Source organism: Chionomys nivalis, chromosome 3 (genome assembly GCF_950005125.1).
Source record: "Chionomys nivalis chromosome 3, mChiNiv1.1, whole genome shotgun sequence".
Lineage (NCBI taxonomy): Eukaryota > Metazoa > Chordata > Mammalia > Rodentia > Cricetidae > Chionomys > Chionomys nivalis.
The window spans coordinates 50410394-50436404 of record NC_080088.1 but is presented as its reverse complement, the minus strand read 5'-3'; the positions used below and the strand labels follow the sequence as shown (position 1 = coordinate 50436404).

At 40.1% G+C, this 26011-nt stretch overlaps 1 protein-coding gene across 1 annotated transcript in view; it reads right to left on the bottom strand.

Annotated features, from left to right (window-relative positions):
• Morc1 (MORC family CW-type zinc finger 1) overlaps positions 1 to 26011 on the bottom strand; it is a 163113-nt gene that overhangs the window by 79792 nt on the left and 57310 nt on the right. Inside the window, exons 13-14 of the mRNA XM_057764639.1 lie at positions 21204 to 21347; positions 16692 to 16846 (exon numbers count right to left, since the gene is read on the bottom strand). Of these exons, the coding sequence (XP_057620622.1) occupies positions 16692 to 16846; positions 21204 to 21347 (299 nt within the window). The remainder of the gene's footprint in view (positions 1 to 16691; positions 16847 to 21203; positions 21348 to 26011) is intronic.

Sequence of the window (26011 nt, the reverse complement as noted above, 5' to 3'; positions counted from 1 at the left end):
AAGTAAACTGAAATCTACATGTAATAGAATGACCCTGGGCTCTGAACATCACACAGAAAAATGAACTCAACATAGACTTACTGTCTAAATGTAAGGTGTAAAATGATGACGCGCTGTGCTGAAACTGCAAGAGAAAACTTCACAGCATCAGACTTTGCTCCAATATCTTAGACATAACCCAAAGCTATTGACAAGAAAATGAAAAGTAGACAAAATGGACTCCGTGAAAATGGTTTTTCAGAAACACTTTCAGCAAGGTCAAAGAGCAGTCAGCAGAACAAAAGAAGATGTTTGTGAACCATGTATCTGACAACAGACTAAAATCTCTATTATAGAGAAAACTCAAATCCAAAAATTCAACAGAAATCAAACCCAGCTCAAAAAGGACAAAGGAGCAGGGCATGGTGGCTTACTTCTGTGATGTTGACACCTAGGATCCTGAAGCTGGAGGGTCACTGTGAATTCCAGGCTAGCCTGGGCTCCATAGTTTCAAGCCAATGAGGGCTACTCAGTGAGAGCCGTTCTCAAATAGTAAATGGGAAAGGTGCACTTAAACATTTCGAAGAAGGCATAAGAATGGCCAATGAACACATTAAAGGAATACAATGTCTTGGTCATCAAGGGAATGCCAATCAAAATCATGAGATAATGCCTAAGACTCCACCCCACCCATTAGGGAGGCAATCTAGCAAAACAAATCAAAAAAAAAAATGTTAGAGAAATTGTGGAAAAATTGGAACCGTATGCACTGTAGGCAGAATAGAAAGTGGTAGATAGCACAAGACACATAGAAAAAATACATGATGTCGTCTTTAAAACCCACTACAATTATCAAATGACCCAGAAATTGTACTTTTGGACATATAGGGAAATGAAGGCCCAAGCCATCATGCTAAGCTATATCTCACATCTGCTAGAAGAAATATCACCGAGAAAGTGGATGATAGCCAGTACATGCTTTTAAATTCACGAAGCAGAGACAGGTAGATCAGAGTGAGGTGAAAGCCAGCCTCATCTACACACTAAGTTCCCATCAGTGATGGCTTCACAGTGAGAATTTGTCTTTTTTCAAATAAAAGATAACAAATATTTATGTTACAGTGTAAAAAGAAGGAAACTTCGTACATTGTTGGTGGGGAGTGCACGCTTGCATAGCCAATACAGAAAATAAAAGGTGGCTCAAAAAATTAAAAATAGAACTACAATATAATCTTAAAACTCACTTCAGAGTGTGCGCATATGCATACATACATATATGTATATATATGTATATATATATATATATGTAAATAAATTCAGTATGCTGGATAGCCATTTCCATTCCCACATTCATTACATCATCATTCCCCAAACAGGTATGCTATGGAATCAATCTAACTGTCCGCTGACAAATGAGTCATTTAAAATACATAGTAAATACACACATTTGATACTTATAAAAAGAACTAAATCATGGATTTGCAACAGCATCAATGCACATGGAGAACATTAAGACAAATAAGCCAGGCACAGAAAGACAGACATCATATGGTCTCACTCACATCTACAAGATTTGAGATCTACAAGAATTGAGTCCATGGGAACAAAGGGTAGAATAATGGTTGTCAGAGGCTTGGGAAGATGTTGGTCAAAGGGCACAAAACTTCAGTGATGAGGAATATGTTCAGGAGGCCCATTGCACACCATGTTGGCTATCATTAGTAACAAATGATTGAGAAAGACTTTGCACAACTGTCTTCAGCAACATCATTCACAATAGATCAGGTGGCAAGACCCAAGTGTCTGCAGACAAAGGCATAAGCAAAATATACTACATACATAACACGGACTAGCAGCCACTCATAAAAAAGGGAGGACATTTTGACACATGCTTCAACATACATGAACCTTGAAGATACAGTTCAGTAAAAGAACGAAGTCCCAAAGGACAAACGCTGTAGGATTGGATTGCCTGCATGTTGGATACTGTGCCAAACTCACAGAAAGACAGTAGTAGCAGGATGAGGGGGTGGAAATGAGTCATTGCTTCATGACAACTGACTTTCAGTTTTAAAATATCAGAAGTGTTTGGAAAACAGATGGCAGCGACAGCTACACAGTATTATGTACTGAATGATATTGGCTTGTACTGAAAAATGGTAAAGATGGTAAATGTTGTTATATATTTTACCGTAGTAAAAGGGGGAATATGAAAGAGACTTACAGACGTACATGTTGGAGTTGTACTGCATCTGTCACCTCTCTAAATGCCACTTTCCCATAACCACCATTCTTATAGAAAAGCTACGCTTGGTAACTCAGCGTGGCTTTGCATGCAGCTTAGTGTGCTGCAGCAATGCTACTCAGTATGGTTTTAGCATGCATCTTTGTGTTCTGCAGCAATACTACTCAGCAGGGCTTCAGCATGTAGCTTAGTGTTATGCAGAAATGCTACTCAGTGTGGCTTCAGCATGCATCTTAGTGTTCTGCAGCAATGCTACTCAACATGGCTTCGCATGCATCTTAGTGTTCTGCAGCAATGCTACTCAGCGTGGCTTTGCATGCAGCTTAGTGTTCTGCAGCAATGCTACTCAGTGTGGCTTCAGCATGCATCTTAGTGTTCTGCAGCAATGCTACTCAACATGGCTTCGCATGCATCTTAGTGTTCTGCAGCAATGCTACTCAGCGTGGCTTTGCATGCAGCTTAGTGTTCTGCAGCAATGCTACTCAGCATGGTTTTAGCATGCATCTTTGTGTTCTGCAGCAATGATAATCAGCAAGGTTTTAGCATGCATCTTTTGTTCTGCAGCAATACTACTCAGCAGGGCTTCAGCATGTAGCTTAGTGTTATGCAGAAATGCTACTCGGCATGGTTTTAGCATGCATCTTAGTGTTCTGCAGCAATGCTACTCAGTGTGACTTCAGCATGCATCTTAGTGTTCTGCAGCAATGCTACTCAGCATGGCTTCGCATGCATCTTAGAGTTCTGAAGCAATGCTACTCAGTATGGCTTTGCATGCAGCTTAGTGTTCTGCAGCAATGCTACTCAGCATGGCTTCAGCATGCATCTTAGTGTTCTGCAGCAATGCTACTCAACAGGGCTTCAGAATGCAGCTTAGTGTTCTGCAGCAATGCTACTCAGCATTGTTTTAGCATGCATCTTAGTTCTACAGCAATGCTACTGCCGCTGCTCCTGATGAGACACCTTATTAGCCTGCTGGAGATGAAAGAGAGGTGAAATGATGACAGTCTGCCAGAAAACATTAACTGAGACAGTTGATGCAACACAGCTAACTTGAAAGATGCGTGTCCATGGTGATCTTCAACATACATCCTGCAAGAGCGGGAAATCCAGGAGGTTAAGACCACGGCACACATGCTCCAGGCTGGGTGATATTCTCCTCCCTGCTCTGTGATCACACTTCCCTTCAACATTTAACACCTCATTCTCTATCACTTTCTGCCTCCTTCCCCACTGGATGGTGAAATCTTAGAAGATATTGGCTGTGCAAAGTATCATGACTGCAGTACCTGAAATACCGAGCTGAATGGTTTTATTTTTTAAAAAATATCTAACTGATTGATTCAGATTATTTAATATATAATTATACAACTGAAGTCCACCTTAAATGTTTTCTTAGGGATTGCATAATACTGAATTTATTTATTACATAAATACAAAATGCATAATTACTTCTTAAAGGCTGAAATGGAAATTTCAGTTGTCCATCCATATGAAGACCGTATCAAATAAAAGACACAGAAATATACACTGCTGGGATTAGCCCAGTGAGATGGCTCAGCAGTGAAAGAGCTTGTGTTTGATCCCTGTGACTCATATTGCAGAAAAAGAGAACAGACGCCAGAAATTTGTCTCTGGCCATCGTCTGTGACCTGGCCTGGCCTATACAAACACAAGAAGAGATCAAGGCAAAGAAATCAAGGGGATTTCTGCGGGCTTAGAAACAGTTCCCACTAACTCCTGGTGCAGGCGCAACGATTTTCATTGCGCAAAAGCCACTCTAACCGAACAACGTAAGAAGGCCAGAAAGATAGCAGGAATCGGAAGCACATCTCAGCTCTGTCTTCCTTAATGCCTCCCACAGTCCTGAGGGATTTATACAGCCATCCTGATGTCTGTCTCTTCAAAGTCCACGTATACCAAAGTGATCGTGATGGATGATGTTAAAAGGTGCATAAGGAGGGACATTTCCGAACTGTATCTGCAGGGAGCAGGCTCAGAGTTTGCCCTCATAAAAGTTCTTGTCACCAGGCGGTGGTGGTGCATGCCTTTAATCCCAGCATTCAGGAGGCAGAGGAAGGTGGATCTCTGTTAGTTCAAGGCCAGCCTGATCTACAGAGCGAGTTCCCTGACAGCCAAGGCTACTCTGAGGAACCCTGTCTTGAAAAACAAAAAGCAAACAAGTAAAATCCTAAAAACAAAATAAAGTTGTCTAACCTAGTCTGGCAAGACACAAAATCAGTAACACTGATACTTCAAAGTTTTAGGTTGACCTTCACAAATGGAGTGGGGTACAAAAATGGATATTTAAATACATGACTTACTAACTTATATTTATGCCGTGTATCTTGATGAAAGTGTTAAATTTTTCCCTTTGCATGTAACTCAGAGGCTAAAAGTGAAATTTCAGAGAGTAAAAAGTAATTCATTTTTCAAAATACATTTAAAATATTTCCACCCACTGAAGAAATAAATCATGCTGATAAACCACAAAGGATTACAAAATTATTATTACTTTAGCATCTGTAAACTAGACTGATTTAAAACTTCCATTTACTTCTGGGGAGAGCAAAAGGTCACAACTAACATCCAGAATTATAACAGAACATATAACTGGAAACTTCTGTTTGAAGACTTAACAAGTTCATTACATTAACCGAATAATCTAGAATCAATGCACACAGAATTAAAGTCTCACTCTCAATAACAGAGATCTGTGAGAAAAACGCTGAAAGTAAATTTACTGTTAGATATGTAGGGAATATATTATTCAGAACTATTTCAAAAGCCAAAAATGTAATGCTTACACTATTACTTTTCAGAAGTCTTTTAAAACCTGCAAAAATATATTGGAAAAAAAAGTCAAGATCCAGTAACTAAAAGACCTGTTCATACAGTTAGACTTTTTTTTTTTTTTTTGATTTTCGAGTCAGGGTTTCTCTGTAGCTTTTGGTTCCTGTCCTGGAACTAGCTCTTGTAGACCAGGCTGGCCTCGAACTCACAGAGATCCGCCTGCCTCTGCCTCCCGAGTGCTGGGATTAAAGGCGTGCGCCACCACCGCCCGGCTACAGTTAGACTTTTGTCTATAAAAATAAAAGAAATAGGGGAGCACCCACACACTGAGGCAATGGGGATGTTCTATCGGGAACTCACCAAGGCCAGCTGCCCGGGGTCTGAAAAAGCATGGGACAAAACCGGTATCGCTGAACATAATGGACAATGAGGACTACTGAGAACTGAAGAACAATGGCAATGGGTTCTTGATCCTATTGCACGTAATGGCTTTGTGGGAGCCTAGGTAGTTTGGATGCTCACCTTAATAGACCTGGATGGAGGTGGGTGGTCCTTGGACCTCCCACAGGGCAGGGAAACCTGCTTGCTCTTTGGGCTGAGGAGGGAGGAAGACTTGATTCGGGGAGGGGGGGAATGGGAGGTGGTGGCGGGGAATAGGCAGAAATCTTTAATAATTAAATAAATAAATAAACTAATTAATTAAAAAAAATAAAAAAATAAAAATAAATAAAAAAATAAAAAAAAAAAGAAATAGGGGAAGGAGACAAGAAAATATAACCGGGATGAATGTGTTTGAAACATAGTATGTACATGCATGAAAAGGTCAGCAGGAAAACCATTGTCAGATATAGTTAATACATGTTAATAAAGATATCAAAAACAGGAGAAATACAGTGACCTCTTGGACATCAGCTTCATAGACAGCACATTCACATCCAGGGCATCAGCTGACCCAGGAGAGAGGCATGTCAATCAAAAGCAGCCTTCCTTTACCCTCATCCTCCCTTACCAACAGCTAATAATTACTACTCCACCGTTGACACTACTGATGTCATTCTCTTTACGCCCCATTTCAGTATAAGAGTGAACATATACTTGTCTACATCTGACTTATTTAACTTAGGCTTTCCTCCAATTCTATCACTTTTCTAAAACTTATAGGATTTTATTCTTTTTTTTTAATGGCTGAATAACACTCAGATGTACTTACTTACTGTGTAGTAAAGTCCAGTCATCCACTGGACAACACCTTAGCTACATCTTAGCTACAGTGAACAGTGCCATGAACAGCATGGAGGTGTCTCTTTGAATGTTGGTTTCATTTCCTTGGGGTGAATCGCCAGAAACAAGATAGCAGGGTCTAATAGTGGAACTGTTTTTAGTCTCTTCACAAGGCTCGTCACAATGGTTGAACTAAGTCTCATCACCTTGGCCAATGAGAGTTCCTTTGCTCTCCACAATCTCATCAGCATTCATTACCCCATTGCTTCAACAGCAGTCATTCTAACGGTGTGCTGACCTTGTTGTAGTTCTTGGTAACATTTCCCTCATAATATTACATTGGACTTTTTTGTGTGTTTGTTGGTCACTTTATTTCTCCATTTGAAATCTGTCTGTTCCACTCATTGGTCCATTTCATTTGGATCTTTTCATTGTTGTTGCTGTTTAATGGGTTTTTTATATACATTGAACATTAATCCTTTGTTCATGGAGTAGCTCCAAATGTTTTCTTTCATTCTAAACGTGTCCCCACACTTTGGTTCCATAGGTGTGCTTGTTAGACATAATTCTAATCATACAATATTGGTTTACTGTGCTTTGAAGTTCATGTTAAAAAAAATCACTATCTATACCAATGCCTCCAAGTTTTTCTCATGTAGTTTTCACAATTTCAAGTCTGGATTTTAGGTCTTTGTTTTGTTTTGAGTTGATCTATGTTCAGCATGAGAGCTCAAGATCCCATTTGAAACATACAGATATCCAGTTCTCAGTCTCAATTTTAATAAAACTTTTGAGTGATTTTACACTTAATTTCTTGAACTACATATATGTGTTTGAAAATCTGCACAACGAAAAAAAAGAAAAGAAAAGAAAACCTGCTCTATTTACATATGCTGTGTCTAAGGACATCTGAAGCTGAATGGCTTCAGTGGTTGCTTTCCTTGTGGATCCCTGGACATCTTGGCCCCAGTTGGCATCTGTACCATTCTGTTTAAGGAGGATACAAGGGGAAGTGCTAGACGCTTCATTAGAACAAACCTCCAAAAGCATCACTAAGAAATCTTTCCCTAGAAAGAAATTACTTTTCCCTTCTTTTTAGGATATATTTCTAATCTGTATTGTCACTACTTTTCTTTGGATTCATTCACTTCCCTAATTGCCTCTATAATATGGAACTCAAAACTATACGTATGTACACCAGACATTTATGACACCAGACATGATGACATAAATCCCAGTGTTCATACATCCAAAGCAAGAGTATCCTGACTTCAAGGCCAGTCTGGGCTATATTAGCTCTGCTTCAAAACAGCAGAAGCAGCAACAACAAACTCCTAGATACAACAATTGTATTAGTTACTTCTAGTTTCTGTGATAAAACACCGTGACCCAACATGGCTTATAGAAGAAAGAATTCATTTTGGTTTATGATTCCAGAGCATCCATAATGGGAACAGGCAGTCAGAGCAAGAAACTGAGAGATGGCATCTCAACCACACCAAGGAAACAAAGAGAACAAGAACTCAAAGTAAGGTGAGGCTATAAGCTCTCAAAGCCCATCCCTACTGATGTACTTCCTCTAGCAGGGGTACGAATCTCTTAAAGGTACCATAACCTGTCCCACACACAGCACTACAAACCAGGCACTAATTATGGAATTCCCTGGACATATAAGGACATTTTTCATGACAACAGCCACAGCGTCCTAAACATATTAGCATCATACTTTGTTGCCATGGGCCTTCTCAACTATACCTGTCTCTCTTCTTGATACTTAGGAGGTTATTTTTCTAGTAGGACTCTCTTAACAATCAGAATACAGGACACCTGATAAGTGATTTAATAACCTTAAAAGGTTCCCTCATCCAACTAAAAATAATGAAGTCTTGAATTTAATCAACCATACCATTCTGGTGTCTCAGTAAGCCAGGCTGGTTTTGAACTCACAGACCACCTGCCTCAGCTTTTGGAGTGCTGGAATTATAGGATATTCCACCATGCTCAGCTACAAGAATCTAACAATTTTTTTGTGGATACAATTAAATTCTCACTGAACTTGGTTGTTTTTTTTTTTTTTTGCCTGACTAGAGTAATTAGTATTTTTTAAGATTTTGTGCTGTATATTTAAGGTATAATAGAGTACGATGTGATGTGCTATACGTAAATACCATAAAGGTTGCTTTGGTGAAACAGATAAAAACAGCCAGTATCTCATGTAGACACCCTGTCATTCCCGACATTTTTTAAGCTTTATTCTGTAGCAAAAGCAGCTGAAACCTACTCAAATAACATGACAAAACAAAACAAAAACAAACAAACAAAAAAACCAGCATTACCAGCTTAATTTTGGTGCCTACAGTCCTTACAATGAACGCTAGATCTGTGACTGCATTAAGTCCAAAGTCCTTAACTACAACTTGACCTTCGTTATTACGGTGAGCATTAATTAGCAGGCTGATAAACACAGTTTTGAGGTCTTGAACTGGGAATGGCAGTGAGAAAATCAGACTTAAAAATAAAACTATATTAAATTCTAGGCAAAACAAGGAGCCAGCATCCTATTGCTTGTTTTTTTCAAATAAGTGAGATCTTCAGAGTAGTTTGCGAGAGGTCATTTATACCATTGAAGAAATTTTAAAAGACTTCATTTATCATAACACAAATTCATTTGGTGGCCATGATTCCAGCCACAGGACAAAAGCTGTGCAGCGGTGAGAGCTGAAAGTGTGAGCTTTGGATTTGTCTGTCGTTGTTGTTCAGTTGGCTAGTTGGGATCTTTCTCTTTGTGTTCCCAGCAGAAGTCACTCAGGTGGACTCCTGAGCTGCTGTGTTATTCACTGGGAGCAGAAGTGGAGTTAGCAATTCAAAACAGAGCAAGCCTTCCATTTAGCCAGTCAGCCAGCATGGCCCTGTCGAGGGATTTTAATTATCTCCAATTCCTCTCATACTGTGCTTTCATTCACAGCAATCTTTAGCAGGACAAAGTTTTGTTGCTTCTCCGTCAAATGGTAAAGCTACCAACTAAGGCATACCTGACAGGAAGTTAGCTCTTTCTTTTTTACTGGCTTTAAAAAATTTGTATGCAGTCTAAATTGTTCATATTCTTTGCCCTTGCCCAAATCCTCCTAGATCCCCCACTCCTTACTACTTACCTAACTTCATGTTCTTTTCTTTGTTTCTCTCTCAAAGCAAGCAAACAATAATAATAATTAAAAAAAAAAAAGTCAAAACAAACCAACCAAATAAAAAAGCACACAAAAGACATGAAGTCTAGTTTGTGTTGACCAGCTATTCCTGAGCATAGCACCTGACTGGAGTGTGACTGACATAGAGAAAACTGAGTGTTCCTTTCCCCACAGGTGTCAAGGGCAAACAGGTTCTTGCTAGCGTAGGACCTTGTGTCCACTTCCCCTTCTTGCTGGGATTTTGTCTGCTTTGAGCCTATGCAGTTCTATGTGGGCTGTACCCCTGAGTCCATACATGTATCAGCCCTGTTCAGTCTAGAAGATGCTGCTTCCTTGGAGTCATCCATCACTCTGGTTCTTACGATCTTTTCGCCTCCTCTTCTACATAGATCCCTGAGCTACAAGGAGATGGGTTTGATAAAGACATCCTATTTGGAGTTTAGTACTTTAAGGTCTCTCACTGTCTGCACACTGTCTGGTTGTAGGTCTCTGTGTTAACCACCATCTATGGAGGGTTGAGCAAAACACAGATCGGTGAGTATATAAGTATGCAATCGGAAGTCATTTTATTGCTATGCTCATTTAGTAGAATAATAGGAATAGGTTTTCCCCTAGGGTCATGACCTATTTAGTCTCAGGTTCTAGTTTAGCACTGCCAAACATGGGTTCCACCTCATGGAGTGGGCCTTGAACCCACTTTTTAAAGTAGCTGGTTACTAACATAATATTTATTGCTGCTATTATACAATATATCTTTCAGACAGGTCACAGAGGTTACAGAGTTTGTAGCTGAGGAATATTAGTGATTATTTTTCTTCTCCAGTAGTTTGCAGAATACCTCCCAGAACCATGAATGCTAATAGCTATGGGTAAAGCTTCGAATGGGCACCAGCTCTATTTTTCCATGTTACATGATACAAATAAAAGGCCATCTTCAGCATAAGGTCTTACCGTTAGGTTGTGGGGCCTTTTTAATGGTAATATAGTCTGTAATGTTTCATGGTGTCTATAGGACCCCTTTGGCCAAAAACCCAACAAGAAATAATCTATAACTCATATTGAGGATTTTATTTAGTAGCATAAGACTGTGAACTGTCTTCACCACTAGACAATGACTCCATCTAAATCAAGAAATTTTTTCTTGGTAGAATTATTACAGTTAATAAAATATAAAATATTGTAGAATTAGAATATGTATTGGAATTCTGTAATTTTATGTGATTTAAGATTAATCATCCACTACTAGTATCTTTTGGGGGTGTTTTTGCAGGGAGGTTCAAGACAGGGTTTCTCTGTGTGGCTTTGGAGACTGCACTGAAGTTCACTCTGTATACCAGGCTGGCCCCAAACTCACCGAAATCTGCCTGCCTCTGTCTCCTACGTCCTTGAATTAAAGCATGTGCCACCACAGCCCAGCCACTACTATTCCTCCATGCCTCTCAATAGAAGACAGGGTCTAGTGTATGCCAGGTTGGCTGAAAATGACCTTGAACTTCCTGATTTTCTTGCCTCTACTTTGAAAGTTCTAAAACTGCAGATGTGAACCATCATACCTGGTTTATGCAATGCAAGGCATTGAAACCGGGGCTCTTTTTCTACGGTACTCTATTGACTGAGTCACATGTCCGCAAAAAGAGCCCTCTTAACAAAGAAAAACACATCTAAATCATATTTGATTGGGCTACACTTCATAGACTGTTACTTTACAAAACTAAAGCAAAACCAGAATAGAAAAGCATATCAAACAGGAACACCATGATCAAATTCTATACGCTGTAAAAATCGTAAGTCCACAAAATCAGTTCTACCTGCAAATAAACTTCAAGGATAAATAGGGAGGTAGAAACAAGTGTGAAATGGGGAAGAGTCCTAAGGATTATGTCAAGATAGGAAATAATTTATAAGTATGAATAGTATGTTAGATAATTTATCATACTGTGGAAATGCTGACAAATGTTGCTATGGTACCTGCACTGTGGTTTTAAAGGGCACTTACTTTCAGAAATGCATGCTAAAGTACTCATGGATGTAACTACAGAATTTCCTGAATTATGCCTTTCACAATCCACGTGGTGGAAGAAATGAAAGTAGAGTTGAAATCAATTTCCCCACCAACTGATCACTGTCAAGGCTAAATGAGAGCTTTACGGAGCTTCCATGTTTTTCGTTGGCCTCCCATAGCAGCTGAGACTCCCAGACTAGCTGGCCAAACAACACACTCTCATTTCCTGCTGAGGTGCCCATCTTACTTGCATTGTTCCATGGCCTTGGTGTGCACCTGTCCCTGTGGCCTCTGCCTTTCTTGCAGATGATCACCTTCTGGCCTCTTCCTCCACAGTCTACTCTTACTGTGTCTGTCCCTAGGGTCTCTCTGTGTCACTAAATTTCCTCTTACAAAGACTCTGGGCCGGTTGAAATAGAGTCCACGCTAACAATTCCATCTTAACCTAAGTATTCCTTTAAAGGCTGTATCTTCAAAAGAGTCACACACTCACATACTAGGACTAAGGCTTCAAAATGGGACTTTCAGAAGGACACAAGTCAAACCACAACAGTATGATAAAAATTAAAGATCTTCACAAAATATAATATGTAGATACAGCATTTAAAGTCAAAATAAATATATAAATCTCATAGATTTATAAAGTAAAATTAAAAAGATATGGACTGTTCTTGGCTTAGATCTTAAACTTGTCTTGTGTTTCCACCTTTTTGTTTACACAAACCTCCTCACTCCACTTGTCTCTAGTAGGATGAAGCAGTCTGTTTTCCTTGTAGTGAGGTTCCAACATCTTAGAAACTAAATTGCATCCACAAGGAAAGGAAATCTTGTTATACAGCAGACAGCTATACTCAGATAGGAGAGCATTGTCCATCTTTTAAGAATATATTGACCCTAAAAATATTAAGCTTAATTTAATTCAAATTAAGCAGAAATCTAGAAATTGATGTGATTTAACTAACAAACTGTTAGGAAAACTTGCAATTGAAGCCAGTGCCCTACATATCCATGTCTACTTCAATGGAGACCATTACTCAAGGCCCTAATGCTTTTTTTCCTCCATCTTAGGAAACAGGATTTACATGAAACCATAGAGAACATTCACTTTCCACAAATATTGTAAGATAATACTCCAACTGTAAGTCACCAACAGATAAAACCCTGACAACTCGAATGGCTGGGGACAAGTAAGGTCATAAAATTTGAAGTGAGGAAATGCACAAGGGACTAAAAAAAACAGCTTTCTGAAAGATTAAAGTATAGCTAAGTCTGGCTTTAAACTCACATTAAATTTTTTGTTAAATTTTTAGTTAGAAATAAATATTCCAAGGGTCACGAATGGGCTTACCAAGAGTTTATGCACTATCAAACTACACTTACACAAAACAAGCACTCCAAAGAAAGTGATGATCCTATGTCAGTCAAGCTGTCTGTGCTTCCTCTGGAACATTTTCTTCCAGGTGATGCTTCACCGTTTAAGCGCCAGAATGACAGAACAACTGAGTTCTGCCCACGTGAACAATAACAGCGGATTGGAGCTGTTGGTAAAGGCTAAACAAGGCTAAAGAGAGACGTGAGCTGCCTTCAAGGATCTTAGCAGCTCACAACTGGAAAGACATTGAGCCTATTCCCCACAGCTCATGCGGATAGAGCCAGGATAGCCCGTCCACTCTTATCTGTCCTTCAGAAATAATCACTTCCTCCGGGAAGCATGTCCTAGCCCAAAGACTGGAGCTTGTCAGATACTAGCTGCGGCTTCCCTTTTCATTCTTCTCTATTAGACAACAATTCTGTTTCTGTCAGAGCAGGTTAGCTCTGTGCCTTAGTCCATCTGGGTTGCATAGACTGGGTGACTTACAAGCCATGGAAATTTGCTTCTCCTAGTGCTGAAGGCTGCCAAGTCCAAGAACAATGCCCTGACAGATGCATAGCCCTGGTCCCTTCCTGGCCCAGGAATGTGCCTTCTCACTCTACCCTCATTTGCTCCTTTGTTAAATTAATCATAAATATGGGGCCTCTGCTCTCAGGACACTAGCACTTCCCAAAGTGCCCTCCTCCCAATCCCATCCTCCTGAGGGGTCTGGGTTTCAACTTACAACTGTGGGGTGGACACAATATTAGAGCATAGCAACTTACTAGATTAGAAGATACTAGGCAAGAGACCACATTTGATTTTGATTGGTCAGTTCTAGAACACTCGTACCTACCATAGCAGACTGAATGAGAATAAACATGAGAAAGGTGAAAAATTCTGAAAACATTTAAAAAGCCTTTGATGCTGAGATTCCCAGGCAGCCTGGAGAGGTGGCATGTGTGCCTCTGTGTAGGCCATGTCTCAGGGCTGAGCAGCAGTAAGGCTAAGGGGATGGATGAGACTTGACTAAACAATGTTAGGGTTTTTTATTAACTGAGAATGTATTGAATTTTGTTGGGAAAGATTATGTTTATTACATCATAGATTTCATTTTAGTAATCGGTTCCATTCTGATCCGGTTTATAGAGTTAATAACGTATTTCTACATGATAGATTCCATCCGACCTCACATATCATTTGATGTTTCAGCCGGGATTCCTATCTTCTTCTCTCCCTACTCCTCAAAGCTGACGAATAGCAATAGCATTGTTGGGATACAGAAGACTTCAGGAAACAGTTGTCAACAAGGAGGTGAGGTCAGCCTTGGTGAGCACTGTTTCTGATATCCTTAGGATCCACTGTGCAAAAGTAAATGCAGACTTGGCAAACGACACAAAGTCATTCCCTCTGCATTTCTTTCTGCTGATTTGAATTTTTCACAAGGGTCCAATTTTCCATAGGAACAGATCAGATTTACAGCAAATACAAAGATTGCATCTTTTATTTATAAGGAAAAAAAATCCTAAAACCTCTCAAACACTTTTCATTAAAACCGCATGCCCTGTTGTACTGGCTCTAAGAGTATTAGTGAAGCATTACATGACTTTTGCTATTCTGGCGAAGGTCGGTGTGCTCATAAGTTAATGAAACTATCAGGCCAGACCTTGCTGACTGAATTCCAGTTTGCAGTGGAATTTAGAGGACTTGGTAATATAGAAACCACTGTCCATGTTTGCTACCCTGCTTCTGGTCTGTCTTCCTTCTGAGTTCTTTTCTTTCTTCTAAAAGTGCCCTCCATCCTTAAATTAATTCATAGGCAGTTATAGAATTAGAAAAACAATGTCATTAACTAATATTAAAAGAAACAGAGATAGATAAATTATTTTGAATCATATTTCATCACTTGAGAGGATTTTGAAGGGAAGTGGGGGAGATAGGATAAGGACCAGGGAATAACAAAATTGATGAGGAGAGGTGGCAAGTGATAGGAAGACAGGAGAACAGGACTGCTGACAGTGCACACACACACACACACACACCAGGCCAAGGGGTGGAGCGAGCTCCACTCACAACAGGACCATGATACCCCAAGCATGTTGTGGAAATAGCTCTACAACCTTTCTATGTATGCTAGCTCTTTGTGGGAACTTCATTCCTTACTACAAGGCTAGGAGGCTAAGGTCTGCATTACTGAGAGGATATGAAGAGAACAGGAGCCCCACAATTTCAAATGCTCACTGCTTTCATTCTGTATATGTTCACACTTGAAAACAAAGAAGCACGTGCTCAACTTCTATTTCACTTTATTTATGCTTACGATTGCACTTATATTTATACCTTTCTATGCTTTCTACAGCTTTAAGTAGAACCTGTAATCCCCATGACTAGTATAACTTCAAATATGCCTTTGAGGGGGAGATGTATAAGGTATGGATGCTGCTGGTCCATAGACCACAGCATAGATAGACGATGACACGACTCACATGCTTGGTTGGGCACCAGTCTGCTCTATTGTCCTATGAATTCCTGCATCCTTCCCTCTGTTTCACTGTGAGGAATTTCCAGGCGCAATTACAGTGGGTGCATGAGAAAAGAAAACACTCTAAAAATTAGAAAACACTCTCCTTCAAGGAGAATAATAATAACTTCTTAAGTTGCCCAAGGGTAGACTATTTTTGATAGCCTTGTATTATATATACCTCAAGTCAATCAATGAACAGATTCACAGTAGCTAATGTTCCTTTCCATAAGTGAAGTGCTATGTCTGCCCAAATTACAAAGTATTTGTTTCATTAATGCATAGGATAGCAAGTCACTGTTCAAATATCTCTGGGAAGTGAGGTGATAACAGATGAAATTTTCCAGATAACTGGTGTGTACCTTTAATTTTTCAAGCATTTATGTTTAATTGAAATATTTGCAGTATTAGCATTCTCAGCAAATATTAGATCTACAGAATACCATTTGACTTATCTAGAGTCACACTCATTGATATGTTTTATTCAACAGTATAAGATGGCAAGAGATTCTCAGGTCCATACGGAACTGTGTGCTCCCAGACAACAGAGCCTCACAAAACCATCTAAAGGTTCTCGATCTCTTGGGAGCCATCTTTTGCCTCTCTCTGATAAACCACCACAGCACACTACTGATTGCCCTCCTCTTGCAATTTCTAGTCTGATTTTATGTGAATGTGTGCCTGTATGTGTGTGTGCATGTATGTGCATAATATGTGTGTGTGTTTATGTGTGTATGAGAGAGAGAGAGACAGACAGACAGACAGATATACACACACAGAGGGAAAGAGAGAGAGAGGAATGAAGAAAGGAAAGAAAGAAAGAAAGAAAGAAAGAAAGAAAGAAAGAAAGAAAGAAAGAAAAAGGAAGGAAGGAAGAAAAAGGAAGGCAGGAAGGCAGGAAGGCAGGAAGGCAGGAAGGCAGGAAGGCAGGAAGGCAGGAAGGAAGGAAGGAAGGAAGGAAGGAAGGAAGGAAGGAAGGAAGGAAGGAAGGAAGGAAGGAAGGTCTCACTATGTAGCTCTGGGTGGTAGAGCAAGCTGGACTAATTTTCAAAGAGCTTCACTTGCCGCTGCCTCCCAAGTGCTCAGACTAAAGGTGTGTGCCCTGATGACCACCTGATGCTTTGTTTTTCATATGATACTCTGGGAAAGAATATGAAACTGGCTCCCTTTTCACTTCTATTTACTTAGACTTCGTACTGCCAAGGATGGAATTCATAGCTAAACAAGGGCTTCATCACTGAGCCACAACCCCAGTCCTCCTCTTATGTTTTCAAAGCAGCAGCCTCTTTTCAGGGTTTTGGATTACTGGTTACTTGAATCAATAGAATCTTTTCAAGACAAATGCACAAGATTGAGTCCTCTTAAAGTACCCCTTTCAAAGGCCATGGAATACTCACTGATCCCGGTGTCCTTACAGTACTGGACCAAGTACTGTCCCATGACTTTTAGTAGACGGTTGTATTCTTGGACATTGAGGAATTCTTGTTTATTATGGGATGGTTCCATGATCTCCAAGGGAACATTCACAATTCCAATCACACCTGCGCCAAGTCTGGGGAGTAAATACATGTATGAGCTTTGTAAAATCTGGCTAAAGAAAAAGAAAAGGCAAACAAGTACTTGTCACTTGCAACCAAATCTTCCACAGATAAAATCTATTGCCTTGGTGTGGACCATACCAAAATTATTAGGCTATCTTAAAAATATTTAATTATTCACGGTGATTTTCTGGGGGGGGGGGTTGGTTGTATCCTACAGTGCCACTTCAGTATGCTACTGATCTGTTGCCAATACTCTTTCCAACCTGGGGAGTCCTGGTTGGTAGAAAGAAACAAATTTTTAGCAAAACCAGTAACACCAGTGTCTTCTTGCAGTGACCTGGGCTCATCTTCTTATGCCTGTGCAGAGAGAATCACTTTCTTTGTCCCCATTTCATCTGCTGGGCTACGTATCTCACCATTGCAGCGGTCTTTGGGGGTGTCCACTGAGTTCTACTAAGGAAACATAGCAGGCCCAGAGGGTGATGACAGGTATCTGATTAATAACCTGATGTGCAAAGGTTTCTGGGTTCTCTTCTGCTTTTCTAGGGTCACAGGATATACATTCGCCTGGGCTATTTTGATTCTTGACAACACCAGATTTTGGGTAAAACCCACTGCTCTTGCAATAGCATTCGTCACACAGTCCCAAATTGAGGCCCCTGTCTACTTTGTGCTTCACTACTATGATGGAAGAAGGCCATTGGCTAATAAAGAAACTGCCTTGGCCCATTAGATAGGCCCGCCTTTAGGTGGGTGGAGTAAACAGAACAGAATGAGAAGGAAGAGGAAGTGAGCTCAGACTTGATAGCTCTCCTCTCTGGGGCAGACACGATGAAGCTCCAACCCAGGATGGACGTAGGCTAGAATCTTCCTGGTAAGTGCACCTCATGGTGCTACACACATTAATAGAAATGGGTGATCAAGATGTAAGAATTAGCCATTAGGAAGCTAGAGCAAATGGGCCAAGGCAGTTTCTTTATTAGCCAATGGCCTTCCTCCATCACTACTGTCTTCCTCTCCCTTCTCCCTTTATTGCTCATTTTGCAATTCTAAATCTGTGTCTCACACATATGGCCTGACGTCACTTCCTTGTTTCGTTTCCTGCCCTTTTCTCACAACACACCTTTACTCATGGATCCAAGGACCCATTCATGCAGTCATTCAGAGTTAGCACCTGAACCTGTTCCGGAAACTAAGAACTTAGACAAGAGCAAGAAAGACGAGACCTCTGCTTCTCATTCACTGCAGAATGGCAATCATGGCAGTAGTAAGTAGATAAATGCGCACAGTTATTTCTCATGGTGATAAGTTGCTTTAGGAAAATAAAGTGAAAAGTAGCAGTGGGTGTGATCATAGGGCCCAGTTTCACTTAGGTAATCAAGGAAGAGACTTTAGCAGTCATGTCTGAACAACATGCCAAGGCCAACAGTTGAGAGATCTAAAGACAGGAGGTTTAATAATACTAATTGCTAAGGTAGCTAATTGAATCTTATGCAAAAAAACCAACTAAGTTGAATTTTTTAAAAATCATTTTACAAATAAAAAAAAGAAGAACTAACTATCCCAACTTGCAGATCACACAACCTTGTGCTTCAAAGACCCTGAAGAGTCTACTGAAAATTCTTAGGCCTCAAAAATCCTTTTCAGCAATGTCCCAAGATACAAAGTTCACCATACAAAAAAATCAATAGCTTGAGTTTGTATCTTCTTATCTTTTAATACTTTATTTGCACATGTTCATTATACATGATAATGACTTAATAGCTTTTTAAAATGCCAGTTATGGGGAAGGGAATCCCATTCACAGAATCAAAACAATTAGAATAAACTTAAGCCAGGAAATAAAAGACTTCTACAATTAAGTCTTTGAGACACTGAAGAAAGAAACTTAGGGAAAATCTCCCATGTTCATGGATAGGAATAATCAATATTTTGAAAACAGGTGTATTACAAAATACATAGATGCACCAAATGAGGAAAAACTCATAATATTCAAATTGAAGCACAAATATTCTTCCAAATAACTAAAGCAATCCTTAGGGGGAAAAACAGTGTAAGAAGATCCCAATGCAGCAGGCACTATAGAGCCATACTCAAGAGCAATAGCACAGAAAATAGACCTGTGGAACAATAGAATAGAATGAAGGGCCCAGAAACAAGCTCACACAATCTCAGACCTCTAACTTATGGCAAAGATATCAAAATTGTATGCTGTAGAAAAGGCTAGTGCTCCAAAAATTGGATTTTCACACATAGAAGAGTGAAATTAGATCCATATCTCCAACCTTGACCTCAAAATTAATTAAAAATGGGTCAAAGATCATATTTTAAGACCTGAAACTTTCCCACTGCTAAAGAAAAACACCTCAAAATATAAGCATGGGAGTTGATTTTCCTAATAGGGGTTCCAATAGCATGGGGAACAACCCTAAGATTATAAATGGATTTATAAAATTAAAAAGCTTTTGCACATCAAAAGCAACAATCACAACAGTATAAAGAAATCACCTACATTGCAGAAGCAATATTTATCAGTTACATATCAGATGGGGATTGATATCCAAGACATATAATTTCAAAAATTAAATGCCATAAAACAAAATCATATCATCAATAATTGGATGAATGAACTAAAAAGGATAATTCTGAAAAGAATAAAGTCACATAACCAAGATATATTTGAAAAGGTATTCAGCATCACTAGCCATCAGGGAACTAGAAATTAAAACTGCCTTGGAATTTAGTCTTACCCCAGTCAGAATGGCCATCACCAAGAAAAGGAAGGCAACAAACGCCAATGAAGATGTGGACAAAGAAGAACACTATCCAACTGCTGGTAAAAACGCAAGCTTGTGCAATCATAAGGGAATTCGGTACAGAGGTTCCTCATGAAACGGAAGACAGAGGTATCACATGACCCAGCTCTCTCATTCTTGGGCGTCTACTTAAGAGTCTCTGTCACCATATCCCAGAGATGTATATACATCCATGATTACTACTATACCAGTCATATACTATACTCCAACAGGAAATGGAGTCAGCCTAGCCATCCGTCAATAGATGCATGGATAAAGAAAATGGGGTTCATATAGGAAACAAAATCTTATTCAGCCATAAGGAAAAATGAAAATATGACATGGGAAGGAAAATTTACAAAACTGGAAACCATTATGCTAAGAGAAATGTCAGTCTCTGAATGACAAATAGAGCCTATATTCTCTATTTTTTAAAGTTTAGACTTATATGTACGGTTGTGTGCATATGAATGTATCTATTGGCCATAGAACTCAAAAAAGGACCATGAGAGGGAAGGAAGAGGTCTTAAGAAAAGTGTGAAATAGAACGCGTGCTGGAATACATGTGATCAGAACATAGAAAGGCAGAGTCACTAGGTGGAGGTGGGAGGGGAGAAAGGGAATTAGCTGGAAGGGGAAGAAGGCTTTGAAGGGCATGGGGGAAGGGAATGACAGAAAACAAAATATAATGACACACATGTATGAAGATTCCATGACGAAACTGGTCACTTTGTATGCTGTCCTTAAAACTGATAATAAAGAAATATTGTTCTCACTCTTGGTGCACAGCTTTAAAGGGCCCTCATGCTTCTCAACAAAACATGGTCACCCTTGACCTTTATGTCTGCAGGGCTTAGTCCTACCAGGCACAAGAAAATGCAACAACCTGCTTTTGCCCAAGCAATGAATGAAGAGCTAGTTCCCTAAGCATGAGACTGCAAGAAGACCAAAGCCCCCCACCCCCACCCACTCTCTTCACCACTCTCAGACATCGTGTCTGACTCTGTCCTTTTCTACGATGTCTCTGTTTTTTGTCCTTTTGGTTGTGAGACTGGCCTTTAGTAGCTGGACCGTCTCTCCCTTCCTCTATGATGTCTTTGTAAGATTCCACATAACTGTCAAAGCAGTTCATGGTACTTCAGCACCCAAATACATTAATCTAGAATCTAAACAGACTGGAGGTGTTTGCTAATAAATACCATGCAGGTAACCGGCAAGAGCTGCAAAATATGTAATAGGCTTCCTTACAAGGTAAGAGCTTGATTTTTCCCCCTGTTTATACTTCTTTAATTTCCATTTTTTAATTGGTAAAATATTGGACATTTGAAAAGATGATATAAGGGATTGAAAGACATAGGAAAAGCATTAGAAACAGTATTTTTCTAAAAATGTGATTTTCTTCTGAGAGCAAGCATGCAGCCTCATGTTATTATAAATTAGGTAGATTAATTCCTGCATGAGAGGAAAGCTGAGAGGCAAACAGGACTCGTATTGTGATGAATCTAGCGCCACAGACAGAAATGGACTGTGGGCTCCCTGCACTGCCTTTGACTCAAGAAAGAAGTTTACTTACAAGGACTTCATTTTCAGCTGGGGACCAACCTTCTCGTGCATTTTAATCAGCCGGTTATTACTGTAAATGAACATTCCAGCTTGGTTCTGGTCTTCTATGTGCACTCCAAAGAACAAGGAGAGTATGCTTGCTTTCCTCAATGCCCTAGAATTGTATTTACAAAGGCAGTTAAAAGTGCTCTATCAAAGCAAAATATAAAATTTATACAAGTGCCTGATAATAAAACTCAGAAGACAGACATCAAAAGAATGACCTATAACATGCCGGATATTTTACAAAAACCTGGCGGATATAGCTGATTCTGTACATGCAAATTACTACAGAGGTCAAGCACAAGCATCCATTCAAATACAAGTCTGCTCCTTTAAATCTAAAAGGACCAGAAAGGTCTCTGTGTTTGCTGGTCTGACACACGTGTGACAGCTCTGGTAGTCAGGGTCCCCTGAAGGGCAGGACTGGTAGACTGATAAAGATTGCACATTGGGGCCCTGCTAATCCAGCAGCGACCGTCTACGAATGGAAGGCCCAAGAATCCAGCAGTTCTTCAGTCCATGAGGCTGGCTGTCTTGGCTGGTATACAGTATGCATCAGAATCCCAAAGAAATGGGCTCTGATGCCAGTGACAGAATGGTTTTGCCAGCAAGAGTGAGAGCAAGCAGTTATAGATTCCTTCTTCCATGTTCTTTATATGTGCTTCCAGCAGAAGGTGTGACCAAATCAAAGGTGGATCTTCCCACGCCAAAAGATCTAGATTAGAGGTATATCTTCTCACCTCAAAATATCTGGATTAAAAGTGAATCTTTGAATTTAAATAATTTAACTAAGAAAAATTTCCTTACAGGCTTACCCAGCTGCTTGGATTTTCCTTAAATTACAGATATAATCTTAAATACAGATATAATATCTATATCTTGATTACAGATATAATCAAGTAGACAACCAAAAATAGCCATCACAAGTCCATCCCTTGTCAACTTGACACACAATCATATCTAATTATGCCATGCTTAATTTCCAAATAAAAATAATAACCGGAATAACTATACTTATCATGATATAGCTACATATTTAGCTAAGTCATAAGAATGCCTACTGTGATACAGCTATCCCATGTACAATCACAAACTCATTATAAATTTTAGAACAGGTGGCACTATCCCTTGGGAGACAGTCTTTTAGTTTCTCAAAGCTTAGACAGGATAAGCACTGTTATTCCCTTAACTGATGTTAGATTATATGAGAAAAATATTGAGGAAAGAAAACACACGTCTTCACAAATACACATTAGCAAAATATGACAGAGATACCCATATCAATTATAACTCTCATTTCTCCAACTGATCACATGGCATTAGCTGATATTTATAACCATCTTGCCCTACTACCCTTTCGGTACTTCTTTCGTCTTCAGCAAGCACTTCAGCAAGTCGTGGCTTTTTTTCCTGGAGGAGTAATCCAATCCTTCCTTCCTGCCAGGTCTATTGCCTGTAGAATCCTGCCTAGATGAGGTTGTAGTTTTCTATTGACTTTAATCACAGGACACGGTAGCACCATGAGATGCCCTAAAGGATCTCCTGCACTCCAGACATAATCCTTGCATTGTGGAGAAGCAGCAATCTAATTTCTCCTTGGTAATATGGATCAATCACCTCTCCTGATACTGTTATTCTGTTCTTAGCCTGTTTGCTGAAGGACACCAGAATCCCTAAGTGGCCAGAGGGGGGTCTGATTCTCCAGTTCAGTGGAATGTTTGTTGTGTCTCCTAGCAGGAGTGCTCCCCTCTCTTGAACACAAACTTAAGGTCATGAGAGCAGGAAGCAAAAATTTTCCTAGTCTGTGACTAGGGGTGATAGTAAGTGGAACTAATTCCTTTTCCATCCCTTGATTTCTGGACCTGTGGATCCCGGCTATGGGAGAAACAGTACCATGTATTGGACACTGATTCAAATCATCCACCTCTTTCCAAAGAACGCTGCCCCCGCTCTCCAGGCTGTTGCTATCTAACTGGTGCTGTAGCTATATCAGGACATCTGTTTCCGGATGATGGGGAACACATTAAAAGACCGGCTGGAGGCCATGACTGTGGGTCCACTCTTGTACTTCTCTGGCTATGAAGTGAGCTCCGTGGTCTGAAGCAATACAGTGTGGAATACCATGATGATGAATAATGCATTCTGTAAGTCCATGGATGGTGGTTTTGGCAGAAGCATTGTGTGCAGGAAAGGCAAATCTATAAGCAGAATACTCCACTAAGGACAAATTATTGCCCTTTTCATAGAGGGAGTCCTTCAATGTCAACTTGCCACCCCATTGCTGTCTGGTCACTCTGGAAAATGGAGACATATCTGGTGCTCAGTGCTTGACTCTGATGTTGACTTTGTTCACAGGTCCACTGGTTAATAACAGGGGTGACTAGGGAAAGAGGCTGATTGACCACAGAACAGATAATTGTGTATACTTGATTACTAAACTCCTCAGCTAGCTGACATCACCTTTTGATGAGCATTTACATGGGGCACAAATGTCTTCATATCCTTCATTCCTTTGCAGAGATCCATCCACATACATCTTTCCCAGATATCTCCCACCAATTGTCTAATCTAGTTCTGTTCAAGTCCCTATCCATCCAGCCAATCCAATGACCTACAGCATGAAAACCAACGAAGAGATTGGCCGTTTACCTTCCAAACAAAATAGATGACCATGTGTACTGCCCAAAGTTCTGCCCACTGTGAAGATTTCCCTTCTCCAGTGTCTTTCAGGCTTGTTTCAGAAAGGGGCTGTAAGGCTGCAGCTGTCTACCTCTGAGTGGTGTCTGCAGAACCTACAGGGCCAGCAGTAAACTAGGCCCTAGTCTTCTCTTCCTCAGTCAACTGACCATAGGACACAGTCCTTGCAGCTATATCTGCATGCCTGGGAGGATACAGCACTCACAGGAGCAGAAACCATAGGCATTTGGACAGTTTCTTCATGTAACCTGTTTGTGCCTTCGGGACCCGCTCTGGCCAGATCACATATTTGATATTGGATTGCTACTGTGAAAGTCCTAATTTATGGCGTAGTGGGTCAGATAATACCCAGATCATGATGGGCAGCTCCGGTCCCATGGCAATTTGGTGGCCCACTGTCACACTTACAGTTTCCACTAAGGTCCAATAGCAGGCCAGGAGCTGGCATCCCCTCACCCTTTTTCATCTTATGACGTTAGCGATGGGCATGTCTTCTGAGCCTTTCCATAGTGGAGGATTAGATTGACACAGCATACCCATTCTAATGTTGCCATTTCCCTGAGTCTTCAAATCTTTTCATCAGTACTAAGCGAAGGGTTATTGCGCATCTCCAACTCCTTTTCAGTAGGCCATCTTCTGACAAAATTTCCAGTTAGTCACTCAAACTTTTGACAACTATTTTTAACTGTGTAAAAATAGTTTTCCATAGTAAACCTAGAAACTCCACACAATGAGCCCACACCAACGAATTCAGCCCAATCCAGTTTTATGTTCCTTCCAACATTATCCCCCACCCTTAAATTCTTTTCCCACACATTCCCCAAACTTCTGCTTAAATGAATTAATAAACTCATCTAGCTCTTCAGTAATGTAGTGGCATTTCATTTGTATTTTAATAAATAAGGCTTTCCTGAGAATCAGAGAGTAAGACAGCCCCACTGGACAGTGTTATAAGCAGTGGTAACACACCTTTAAGCCCGGTAGCCACACTAGTTGCCATAAAAAACCAAATGGTGCATATCTCTAATCACAGTGGTGCATGCCTTTAATCTAGCCCTCGGGAATATTATAAAATGGGAGGAGACAGCTCTCAGTCACAGTCTCATTCTGACATTCCTGAAAGCAGGATCGCCATTTCGGACTGAGGTCGAGGTAAGAGTTAGCAGCTGGTTGTTTTGCTTTTCGGATCTTCAGGTTGAAGCCCAATTTCTCTAAGTTTTTATTGATCATGTTTCACAGTGGTGTGTGTAATGCACCTCCACATGGTCTACACTTTCTGCCTCTGCTCGGGAAGCCTTAAGTCTGGTTATGGATCTAGAGCAACTATTTGTGGGGCCTAAGGGACATTTGTGTTGTCTTGCCTGACATCTCCTTCAGAGAAAGTCACTGCTAATTTAAAAGATTAATTTCCCTTGTCAAAGGTATAAAAGGCAATATTTCAGGGGTGCGGTTACATGTTCTGCTGAGAGTGCAGAGACTATTTCCTTGGATGAAATAAACCCTTGAAAATCTGAAGATTCGAAGTTCTCAGTCTCATTAGATTTTCCCATACATCTCTATCGCAAGTTACAGGATCCCATTCTTCACCAATTAATGTCCTTACTTTAACCACTGACACCCTCTGAAGTTAAGACTTAAATGTTCACTGCAATTCAGCCAGTCTTCTCACTGATTTCTCACAACTTGAGATCTGTGGCTGCTGGAGGGACGATTCTCTCTTCCAGGACACACATAGAAATCTTTAAACTGTTAACGCACATCTGGAGCTGGTCATTGTTACCAATGAATTCATTGTTGTTCTTCACCAGATTCTAAGATGTGAGAAGTTGCTTGATTTTAGCATGGAACTCATTTTTTTCCTTTGTCAATTTACCCAGAGATGCTAGGAGCAACTGACCAGAATCATTATTTCCCTTGTTTTTCCACAAATTATCAAAAGTTTTATCAACAGAATCACTAAATCCATTGCCTGTTACAGTTGATAAATCAGGATAATCAAATGCATTTATTTCCTTAACTTCACAAAACAGTTCGCCTACCTGGGCTGTCACTACTCCCTGAGCTCCTAGAAGGGGCTTC